This window comes from Spermophilus citellus (genome assembly GCF_964194105.1).
Source record: "Spermophilus citellus genome assembly, chromosome: 13".
In the NCBI taxonomy this organism is placed as follows: Eukaryota; Metazoa; Chordata; class Mammalia; order Rodentia; family Sciuridae; genus Spermophilus; species Spermophilus citellus.
Window position 1 is genome coordinate 11,239,955 of NC_138193.1, and position 12,238 is coordinate 11,252,192.

Sequence of the window (12,238 nt, forward strand, 5' to 3'; positions counted from 1 at the left end):
CTCCTGATTTTATAGATCTATAAGCTAGGAATGTTTTTTTCTATTTAATTAATGTTTTATTGGTACATTATAATAGTACATAATAGTGGAAGACATCATGAAATACTCGTAAATTAACATAACATAATTTGGTCACTTTCATTCCCCAGTTTTCCTTTTTCTTTCTTCCTTCCTCCCGCTGATCTCCTGCCTCTGTTTTACCAGTGTCCCTTCTAATTTCAAGAGCAATGCCCCTTTCTCGCTTTTCTTCCCTCTTGCTTACACATATGACAGAAAATACACAACCCTTGCTCTATTTAACAGAATAATCTCAAGTTCCATCCATTTTCCTAAAAAAGACATATATACCTCATTTTCTTTACCCATTCATCTGTTGATAGACACCTATCCTGGTTCTATAACTTGGCTATTGTGAATTGTGTGGCTATAAACATAGGTATGCATGTATTGCTATAGTAAGCTTACTTCAATTCTACTGAATAGATAAGGGGAAGTTGTACAGTTGGGTCATATGGTAATTCCATTCCTAGTCTTTTGAGGAACTGCCATACTGACTTCCATGTGGTTGTGCTAATTTACAATCCTGTCATCAATGTATAAGTGTGAGGAACCACTCTGAATGATTCGTGCCTTCCATCCTAAAGTGAAAGGTTTTGACCAGTCACTATATTCTGTAGTGACCTGGACATTGTTCCGGTCCAGAAAGTTGAGGGCATGTCTTCAGATATAGGCAATGCCCCTTGGGTTGAATTATACTCACCTGTCCCTTATAACCCTGCCCCTTCTGGCCTTTTTTGGATGGAACTTTCTAAGAATAGGGTACCCCCAATAAAAGTTCATTTCCGAATGTGCTTGCTCTCTCCGCAGCCTCTCATGACTTTCTCTTGCTCTCCCATTTGGGGATCCTGAGGCTGATAGTGGAGAAGCCCTCCTGAAGCTTGTTTAAAGGTAAAGTGTATCTGTGTTTTATCTGGTTTCTCTGGAAATTCACATGAGCGACCTTAAATTCAGCTGCCCACATGGGTCAAGGGCAGCATATAAGTGTTCCTTTCCCCCCCTCCACATACTTGCCATTTTTTACTATTTGTATTCTTTATGACTGCCATACTAACTGAAGTGAAATAAAATCTCAATGTAGTTTTGATTTGCATTTCCCTGATAGCTAAAGATGTTAAACTTTCTTTCATATATATTCATTGGCCATTTGTTATTTCCAAGAATTTTTTTACATGTTTAAATAAATGGCTGGTTCAAAGTGTGAAATATGATATATCAAGAACTATGTAATGTTTTGAATAACCAACAATAAAAAAAATAAAAAATAAAATAAATAAATGGCTGGGGAGCAAAAGAATAATTTTTCATAACAGGTAAAAATAATGTGAAATTCAAATTTCTGTGTCCGTAAAGTTTTATTATAATTTCAATTTATTCATGTATGTATCATCTACAGCTGTTTTCACCTACAACAGAGTTGAACAGCTGCAATAGAGACCACAGGGCTTGAAAAGCTGAAGATATTTACTATTTGGGCCTTTCAGAAAGTTTCCAGACTCCTGCTCTAGTTCAATATTCCTTCCAAGTCTCAATGTCTCTTACTTCACTAACAAATACAATCTGCTCTAGTCTTAAGCTGACCTAGTTATCTGTTGATTTACTTTATCGTTTGCCTCATACCATTCTTTTAGGCTGGGTGTTCCTCCTTGCCCCTTTCAGGATAATAGAAGCCCCATTCATTCTCCAGGGTTGAAATTCCACATCTTACAAAGATTTTCTTGATCACCTAACTAAAAATGCTTACTTCTTTTATTCCTTAAAACATCGTCCAAACCACTTACCCTATAGTAACAACAACAAAAATAAACACTATATACTTTTATCTCCCTGATTACAGTGCAGGCTTATAGCAAAAAATTTTTTCTATCCTTTAGAGTAGTAACCCTAGAACTCTGCACATAGTAACTAACAGAAATTATGTTGTGATTCATGAGATTTAACAGTTTGGGGTTAAAAAAGCCATCTGATTCACAAAAGCTATGCATTTTTAAGCAACAAGTCAGAGATAAACTACAATGTGATTTTACTCTCTGAAATTAAGTAAATTATACAGCAGTTCCCAAAATAAAATGTTAGTATTTAACACTCAAATCCTGATCTTTTTACCTGAACTCACCAAATCCTATCATTATACATTTTCCTCATTTTCTTTTCTTTCTTTTTTTTTTTTTTTAATTTTTGTGGTGCTTGGGATTCAACACTCAGGCCTCATGCATACTAGGCAAGTTTTTTTTTTTTTTTTATCTCTGAGCTATATCCCAACCCCTAGCCTCATTTCTTAATCCAAAAATCAGACTATTTTTACACATGTGTACAATCTTTTAGAGGGTATAAGTATATGTGAGTACTCATATAAAACTAGAAATATGTTACCGTTCATTAGGAATATCTTAAGAACAAACATAATTCCCAAATACTGGTTAAATTAATTTGATTGATAGGTTTAAGTACTTCATAGAACTTAAAAAATTATATACCTCTAAAAGCACATGTTGTTACTTATAAAATTTGCTTATTTATAAATAAGTTTACCTGTTCATAAAGAAGGAAGGTCTTGTCTCTCTCAGATGTAAGAACCTTGACATTACCCTGAATTTCTGCCAAATGACGCTCATATTTTTCCAGCATGCATTTAAGTTCTTCACGATCTCTTGTTGTCTTCAAAAGCTCTACATCACAGTTTGCACCCTACAATTATACAGAATGTGAAGTTCTTCTTTCACATACGGTACTAATCTCTATTATACAAACACAATCTCTATTCAATGAAATAGTGAAGAATAAATAACAAAAGTCACCTCCCTTTTACAACAGTTTCATCCCAAATTGCTCCAAATTTGTCTAATTACCTCCTAACCACCAATAAATAAAAAACCAGTATTGTTGTCCACTCTGCCTTCAAAGAAACCTTTTTTTCCCAATCTTTGTGATACAATAATTCATGCCAAATCAAAACAAAGTATTCCCAGATTAGGTAAATCAAAGAATAACAGTCAGTGTTTGAGCAACAAACTTCAAAATATTTATAAGTTTCTAACTTACTCGAGAAGATGGAGACAGGCGTCTTGGACTTTTAGATCTACTTCTGAGCATTTTTCTCAAATTCTGAGCTTCACTTTTGTAGTAATCTCTGTCTGCTTCTAAAGTCTTTACAAAGGAATCAAGTCTAGAAGGAGATTTATTTTGTGCTTTTTCAGTCTCTAAAATTATCTTGCCAAGGAGGAAAAAATTAGGTAATTATTTAAAGCTAAACTATAGCATACTTTTCTAAAGGAAAACAAATAGATCCTTAAAAATATTAAATTTGGTATTTTAAAAACTGAACATTTAAAACACTATTCATCAATAGGTTTAAAAATGCAATTAGATAGTTTTCTTTTTCACCATTACTGGATGTGCTATATTTTTATTTGACTAAAAAAATACTCCTAATTTTGAAGAAAAGATGGTAACAAAAAAGGCAGAAATACCAAGAATATCCAAAACCTAATATAAGTCTTAGAAATAAAATTAATTTGCTTCTAAAAAAAACTTTACATGCTACTCTTAACACATTGGTCAGTTTGTTCAATAATTGTTCAATGAATGAATAAACTGAGTGGATGCTGAATATTACATACTTTCAAATGCACTTCCATGAATTCTGATTTACTTTAATACATTTAGAAACATTTACAATATTTTTACCTTTTTTTATCAATACTTTCTTGGGAAAAAGTTACAAACATTTTATAAAGTTTTTAAAATGTTTTAAAGGATAAGATTAAAATATTTAAACAGAGCAATTTTCATTTCATGTTGTCATATAAATCAAACATAACAATTTATGGCCAGGCGCACGCCTTAATCCCAGGCAAGAGGATCGAGAATTCAAAGACAGCCTCAACAAAAGCAAGGCACTAAGCAACTCAGTGAGACCCTGTCTCTAAATAAAATATAAAATAGGGCTGGGGATGTGGCTTAGTGGTTGAGTGCCCCCTGGGTTCAATTCCCAGTACTAAAAAAAAATAAAAGAAATGAAACAATTTATGGTTTAAAAATAATACCAAAGGCAATAAAAAAATTTAATATGTTCATCTTATATTTTATTATTTAACATTTAAAAATAGTAAAAGTCATTAGTAAAAACCAACCAAAAGTTGTTCTAAGAAAGAAAGTAGTGATGAAATGGAGCAATGAAAAGCATCGCTCTTTCAAATGGAGATACTGCTGTGGCCCAGTAGCAGGTGCCGATTTTTTTTTTTTTAATATTTGTTTTAGTTGTAGTTGGACACAATACCTTAATTTTATGTATTTATTTTTATGTGGTACTAAGGATCAAACCCAGCGCCTCACACATGCTAGGCGAATGCTCTATGGCTGAGCCACAACCCCAGCCTGGGGTGCTGACTTTTGAAAAATAAAATTCTTACTGCTTACAAAAGGTATGATGTATATACAATTATTTTTGTAGGTTACTTAACTGGATAAAATGATTCCTTACATATATTTTCAAAAAGTGTACTTACAGATCTAAGCCTTTTTATTGTATCTTCTAATACTATTATATTATTTTGCTGGCAAATGAGTTCAATCTGTAAAATTAGAAATAATTCATGTTAAAGATACTTAAGCTGATTTAATTAGGAAGAGCATCAAAAACAAAAACAGGAATTCACTTAAAAACAGTGAATTTTTTTTAAAAAAAGGTAACCCACCCCTGTATTTACCAACCTTTAATGGTAAAAGAACCTAGGATAAAACAAAGAGTTCCTTTAAATCACCTAATGTTTTATATAAAATAATAATGGGTTATATTTTACCAAATTACTCCCTATGAACCAGAACAAAATGTTATTACTAGTTATAATTCTAAATAAGAAGCCTATAAAGAATGATTAGGAAAAAAGTTTCCTCAAATTATACCATTTAGAAGAGTCTGCCTTCTCCTCAAAACTACTTTAAATAGCTTAGTTCAATTCAATCCACTTAAGAGATTTTGTATCGCTCCTGCGACACTGAACCTACCAAGTCTTAAAGCACTGCCACCTATAGTCATATATGTAGCATATGTCTACACTATATGTTCGTAAAGGAGAATGACCAAGTTTTTATGTAAGGCAATAAGGCTCTCTGCTGAAAGTTAGCCTATTAGTTTAATGAACATATTTTTCAATTCATCAACTTCCCCATGTGTCCTAATCTTGCCTGCTCTTATGATTTGGACCTTAAATTTCCTCAAAGACTCATGTGTTGAAGGCTTATTCCCCAGCTAATGGTGCTATTGGGATGTGGTGGTGGGAATTTCAGGAGTTAAGGCCTGGTGCAGGGAAGTGGGGTCACTGGGGCATGCTGCTGAAGTATATGTAAGGATCCTGGCCCTTTCCTCTCTCTTTTCGCTTCCTGGTTGTCATGAGATGAGAAGTTTTCCTCTGCCACGAACTTCTGCCATGAATATGCTACCTCACAATAGGTCCAAAAGCAACAGGTCAAATAACCATGGAATGAAATCTCTGAAACTTTAAGCCAAAATTAACAATTCCTCCTTTTAAATTTATTTTCTCAAATATATTGTGAACAACAAAAAGCTCACTCACATACTCCCTATATTTTAGATTTCAATTTTCTGAAACTATTGCTCTCTAATCATTTTTTGATGGACCTTTATTTTATTTATTTATGTGCAGTGCTGAGAATGAACCCAGTGCCTCACCCATACCAGGCAAGTATGCTATCACTGAGCCACAACCCCAGCCCTCTTCATTAAATTTTTTAAGCATTTCCACTTTATTTTATTATTTATATATGACAGCAGAATGCATTATAATATTTATTACACATATAGAGCACAATTTTTCATATATCTGGTTGTATACACAGTGTATTCACACCAATTTGTGTCTTCATACCTGTACTTTGGATAATAAGGATCATCACATTCCACCATCATTAATAACCCCATGCCCCCTCTCTCTTCCCCTCCCACCCTCTGCCCTATCTAGAGTTTGTTTGTTCTTCCCATGCTCCCTTCTCCCTATCTCACTATGAATCAGCCTCTTTATATCAAAGAAAAGTTCTCTTCTAAAATTTCTGGAAGTCTGACAGTCAGATTTAAATTTATGAAATATTAAGAGATCCTATTTTTTGGAGCTTAGAGTTTGGATAAGCTTATGAATAGTTTTGAATGGATAATTTCTAATGTTTTGATTTATATTACTACATAGACAATAAAAAGACATGAGTCTAGTAAAAATAATGTGTAAAAATTCCCATTCTAAATTAAGTATAAAAAAAAATCAACAAAACAGAATATCTAATAGGACATTTTTCCATAAAAAATAAATTTATACACATACATCCTAAATATAGATAAGACAGGATAAGATATAACCAATAACATAGAAACAAAAGAAAACAGATTATATCTATGCCTAACAAGGTGTGACTAGAGCAGATGTTATTATCTTCATTATACTTTTGTATGTGGACTTAAATTCTTATAAAAAACATGTACTACTCGTCATTTTTGTTTTTGCAGTGCTACCCAAGGCATCACCCATCCTAGGTAAGCACTGTACTGCTAAGCCACAGTCCAAGCCCATACTTGTATTATAATGATTAAAAATGTTGACTCTACTCTGAAAAATAAAATTATAACTGGCCCAAATGAAAAAATGATAACCCAGTGATTTTACTTATTTGACAATTATTCAATTATTGTCTACTAAATGCATAATACTGTGATATGTACTGAATAAAACAAACAAAAATCTCTGCCCTTGTAGAGTTTATACTCTAGCCAAAAAGAAAAAAACAAGCTGAGCACAGTGACACATGACTGTAACCCAGCTACTTGGAAGGCTAAGACAAAAGAATCCCTTCAAGGTTAGCCTGGGCAACTTATCAAGGCCCTATGTCAAAATAAAAAATAAAAAGGGCTGGGGATATAGTTTAGTGGTAAAGCGCTGCTGGATTCAATCCCCAGGGCTAAAATAAAAGAAAGAAAAAGACTACAGTCAAAATATATGTCAGATAGTAACTGTGTCACTCAAAAAATATACAATAAGCACTCATGTATCTGTTCTAGGCACTTAACATTAAAAAAAAAAAAAAGTGAAGATTCCCTGCCTTGGGGCAACATTCTAGCTGGGATAAACAACTCAAAAAAAAAAAAAAAACACTAATGAATAAATTACACAGTATACTAGCAAAAGTTGGAGTCAGCACACCACACTAGATGTGGCACTATCTCTCTTGGATCACTGGCTAGGGAAGGGGTGGGCAACTGCCATACAGAACATGTCAGGCAACCCTAGGGAGATGTTCACTTAGCAACAATCAGAGGCCTCCTGCCAACAGCCAATAACCATCTAATAAATAAGCCATCTTAGAAGCTAATTCTTCAAGAATAGTCAAGCCAAGACCACATCCTGCCACTGTCTTGACAATTTCCTGAGAAACTGTGAACCAGAACCACCCAGGTAAGCCACTCTTGAATTCCTGGTTCATGGAACCTAAAATATAAATGTTTGCTGTTTGAAACCATTAAGGTTTAGGAATAATTTGTTACAGAGCAATAACTAATATAATACTCAAAACATGTTAACTCTGTTGACCTTTAAAAATATGACTAAAAGTAAACTCTTCCCAGTAAATAAATTTAATACTATCTCAATTCCAGACAAACTAACAGCAGCTTTAGCCTCAGACCCTACTTCCTAGTACTTATAGCAAAATCTCCAATGCTATAGGAGCCCAAACACTCTTTGTCAGCAAATTAAAAATTTTCGTTTCAAGTTCTGTCCATATATTATGCAAGGAATCTATGTCCAATGATTATACACCTAAATAGCACACCCAATGACGTGGGAATGGTGACAACACACTTGATATTCATATCCCCAATGTTGGACATGCATCTCCTAATCCCCATTCTATCTGCGACACTGATTTACTGAAGCTGGAGGGTTCCTCAATTCAGGGCATTCTACCAATTCAAAGCATCTCTTTCCATTTTGTCCTCTATTAAAATTTCCTACATCTTCCCTGAATCAACAATACTATCTCCAAAACTGCTGCCCAGATCTTCCTTGAAAGTTCAGATAGCTTTCCAATTCTCAAACGCATCCAACATTCCAGAAATACTCTTGTCTGAGCCAGGCAAAATTTCCATTCATGAATTTAATATTTTAAGGAAATCCTAGCTCTTATATTTTAGATGTTTTCCATATTTCTTATATTTTAGATGTTTTTCCTTTTGAAAGCAGAGAATTCAGCCTGACACAGTTCTTGCCCTCTCTGAAGAATACTGACCCTAAATAACCCTTTAAACTGATGACATCTAAAAAGGGCACTCTCGTTGTGGGAATTCAGCCAATCTAGGCTTCTCTCAGTTTTGGAAATAGTGCAGTTTATTTTTAATTTAAAGGAGGAAAACAATAAAACCTCAATTTGGTAATTTTTATAATTATAGAAAGACTGAACTCAAATTTACCATTAAACTGTGAATGAAGGATAACTATTCTTAAATAAAGTAACAGGCAAACTAAAGGCTTATTATTGAGAAATGCTAAAATATACAAACTACTTTTAAATGTCCTTCAAATATGTTAGCAGCATCCATTAGAAGGTAAATTATTCACAACTTGAAGACAAACCATTCTTATCTACTCTTTTAAGTAGTCCTTCTAGGACTTCTTCAGGCAAGACTCTGACAGAGGTGAGTGTGTCCTTACATTAAAGTAATAAACTTTTAGTATTTAAATAGCCCACTATTAGACTTTTCATTGATTTAGTCTTATCTTTTACACAGTCTAGGAAAGAAAGATTACTGCACAAAAACTCACAAGCCTAGAGTTCATCAACCAGGTTTATATATTTCAAATTACTATAGCAACTAACACCATATTAATATGTTCAGTCTGCTCATTTATAAATTATATGCTTCATTGTATGCTACAGACTCTTGGTATGTTAAAATGATATTAAGGAACAACATATATTAACAATTATGTCATTACATACACAATTTACAAATTTGGTGATAAATAAAATCCAGATAAGCACAATATCACATTTATCATTTAAAAGTTCAATAGGTTGTGTCTTGCATCTAAGCAATTAGGCAGCAAGAGAAATGAAACTGTCTTCATTTTATAATTATGCTTAAATCCCTGGTTTCTAAATTTTATGGCAGAGTACTAAAATTCAATTGAGAAATATAATGTTTAACAAAATGCCATAAAGCTACCATAACTAAAATTATATGGTACTGGCACAGAAAAGGAAAATTAATCAAAGAGGCCACATAGTCCAGAAATATATCCACAGACATAGGATGTACTATTTAAAATGACTTTAGGGCTGGGCTAGTACCTCAATGGTAGAGCATTTGCCTAACACATGTAAGGCACTGTTTCTCAACACTACATACAAATATAAAAATAAAATAAAGGTATTGTTTCCATCTACAACTAAAATTTTTTTAAAAAAAACTGGTACTTTAGGGCTGGGGTTGTGGCTCAGAGGCAGAGCGCTCATCTAGCACGTGTGAGACACTAGGTTCGATCCTCAGCACCACATAAAGTAAAATAAACTATAACTAAAAGTAAATATTAAAAAAACTGTTTAAAAAATGGTACTTCATATCATTGGGGAAAGAAAAAACCAATACAGCTTACTAGAACAAAATGAAATTCAAGAAACACTAAATTTTTTAAAAGACCATAAAAAGGATTAAAACTTTAGAGAACTTTTTTGTAGTTCTTGGGATGACGGGAATTCCCTAAACCAAAGCGACAACTCAGAAGTCAACAAAGAATGAATTAGTAAGTTTAATTGCAGAGAAATTTAAATTTGAGTAAAATCCCTTCATTAAATATGAAATAAATGTACATGAAAATGAACAGATGTAAGTAAATAGATCTACCTCTTTGTGGATTTTTCTGCAGAGAAAAGGATTGGGGAGGGAGAGCAACAGTCTATTTCCAACATCCTGTTCCTGTGGTTTTGAAATTGTTATAATGACTGCATATTACTTAGAAAACTTCTTGAGCAAAAAATTTTTAAATAAAATGTGAGAAACATAATTTAGCCCTTTGTATAGATATTTAAATATAACGTCAAATCTAAAAAGCCTCCAATTAATATGAGAATGTCATTTTTTCCATTATATTTAATAATTACATGTCTAAAATAGAATTAAGACCCCAACCGTGGTAAATCTAGTAGTACCTTTGCTCCTTCAAGTTCCTTATCGGCAGTATCCACCACTAATTTTTTCTCTTTTTCTAGTTGCTCTGCTAGTTGGTCAATTTTAATCAATTCTTTACAAAGATGCTCATTGTGGTTGGTTAAATCATTTACTTGACTGCTTACCACTTCCTTACTATGCAAGAGTTTCCTAACGCATTCTTCCAAGCCATGATTTGTCTGTTTGAGGTCTTCAATCTGTTATAATTAGAAAGAAAATAATCACATTAAAATTTTATTTAGCTTCCTTCTGAGGATAGAAACTAGGTGAGTGTAATCAGAAAGGGAGATTTGCTTCCTGGATAAAGAGATTTAACTGTATAACTCTTTGTATCATACAAATATATTACCTACTTGAAAAAAGTATTAAGTGAAAATTTTAAAAATTTTAGCCATTTATTTATTGTAATGCTGGAGATCAAACCCAGGGCCCTCATGCATGCTAGGCAAGGGTTTTAACAGTCACATCTTCAGACCAAATTTTTTTAAAAATGTAAGCTATATCTTTTTCTTATCTTTGTATTTATTTACTATTTTTACAGTCCTAGGGCTAGAACCCAGGGCCTTGTGCATGCCTACCAGTGACCTACATTCCCAGCCCTAACCTAAGTCTTTTAAGACAACTTCCAGTTCATTAAAGAAAGGACTTGAACAGGATTCATGTTTAACAAACCACTCAAAAAAAGAGCCAATTATTTAAACGTATAATAAAGAAACCACAGTCTTAAAACTAATGTAAATAAATATCATTAAGAGTTCTTTGGGGGCTGGGGATGTGGCTCAAGCGGTAGCGCGCTTGCCTGGCATGCGTGCGGCCCGGGTTCGATCCTCAGCACCACATACCAACAAAGATGTTGTGTCCGCCGAGAACTAAAAAAATAAATATTAAAAAAAAAAAGTTCTTTGGAATTAAATTTCTAGTTACTGTTATCAAAATATGTTAACTTTTTAGAAAAGTCCTTTTGAACATAGTAACTTACTTGACTAAGCTAAATACCAAATCAATCAAGTGTTTGCTGACTACTATAGAGGACCACAGCTTTCCTTCCCAGCCCACTATCAAACCATCAATGGCGAAGAAAAGGGGCTTTTCTATCACGAAGGTATCCAAATGCCTTTAAAGGAAAAAAAAAACATATTAGACCCACTGAACAATTATATCAGAAATTATGCCATCTATTCCAAAAATACTAAAATAGATTAGATGCCTTCCCTCAGAATTTTTGTTTACTGAAGGAAATATGTTAAGTACAATAACAGAAACATCTATGAGACAAAATAGTGGCACAAATACTTTTCCAAAGTATTTGTCCCTTGCATATTTAACAATTTTTTTCCCCTGAGGTACTGCCGATTGAATCTAGGGACTCTCCCATGCTTAGTCAAGCATCCTACCACTGAACTATATGACCACCTTTTTTTTTAATATTTATTTTTTGGTTGTACACAATATCTTTATTTTATTTATTTACTTTTATGTGGTGCTGAGGATCGAACCCAGGGCCTCGCACGTACTAGGTGAGCGCTCTACTGCTGAGCCACAACCCCAGCCCCCATGCCCGCCTTTTTATATTTTTATTTTGGGACAGGATCTTTCTTGCTAAATTGCCAGGCTCATCTCGAACTTGTGATCCTCCTGCCTCAGCCTCCCAAGTAGATGGAATTATAGGCATGTGCCACTGCACCCAGCTCTTTAACAGTCAATTATTGAGCACCTACTATTTTCAAGACAGAGTTGGTGTCCTGTAGAAGATGTAAAAACACAAAAACAAACAAATCAGAAGAAACAGTCTGTCTTTGAGGAGTATCTAACATTGTTAAATCTCCAGTCTCTTAATTCTAACATTAGTCTTGCCCTAACCTTAACCTTCTCAAATAAGTAGAGAGAGATCTTCTTTCAGATCCTAAACAACAAAGTTTACTTTAAAAATGTAAAATTTGCAATTTGTCA

General features: G+C 33.5%; 1 protein-coding gene across 1 annotated transcript in view; it reads right to left on the minus strand.

Annotated features, from left to right (window-relative positions):
- TSGA10 (testis specific 10) overlaps nt 1–12,238 on the minus strand; it is a 108,508-nt gene that overhangs the window by 70,377 nt on the left and 25,893 nt on the right. The window contains exons 3-6 of the mRNA XM_081265374.1: nt 10,270–10,485; nt 4,566–4,631; nt 3,100–3,223; nt 2,590–2,745 (exon numbers count right to left, since the gene is read on the minus strand). Coding sequence (XP_081121500.1) covers nt 2,590–2,745; nt 3,100–3,150 — 207 coding nt within the window. The 5' untranslated portion in view covers nt 3,151–3,223; nt 4,566–4,631; nt 10,270–10,485. The remainder of the gene's footprint in view (nt 1–2,589; nt 2,746–3,099; nt 3,224–4,565; nt 4,632–10,269; nt 10,486–12,238) is intronic.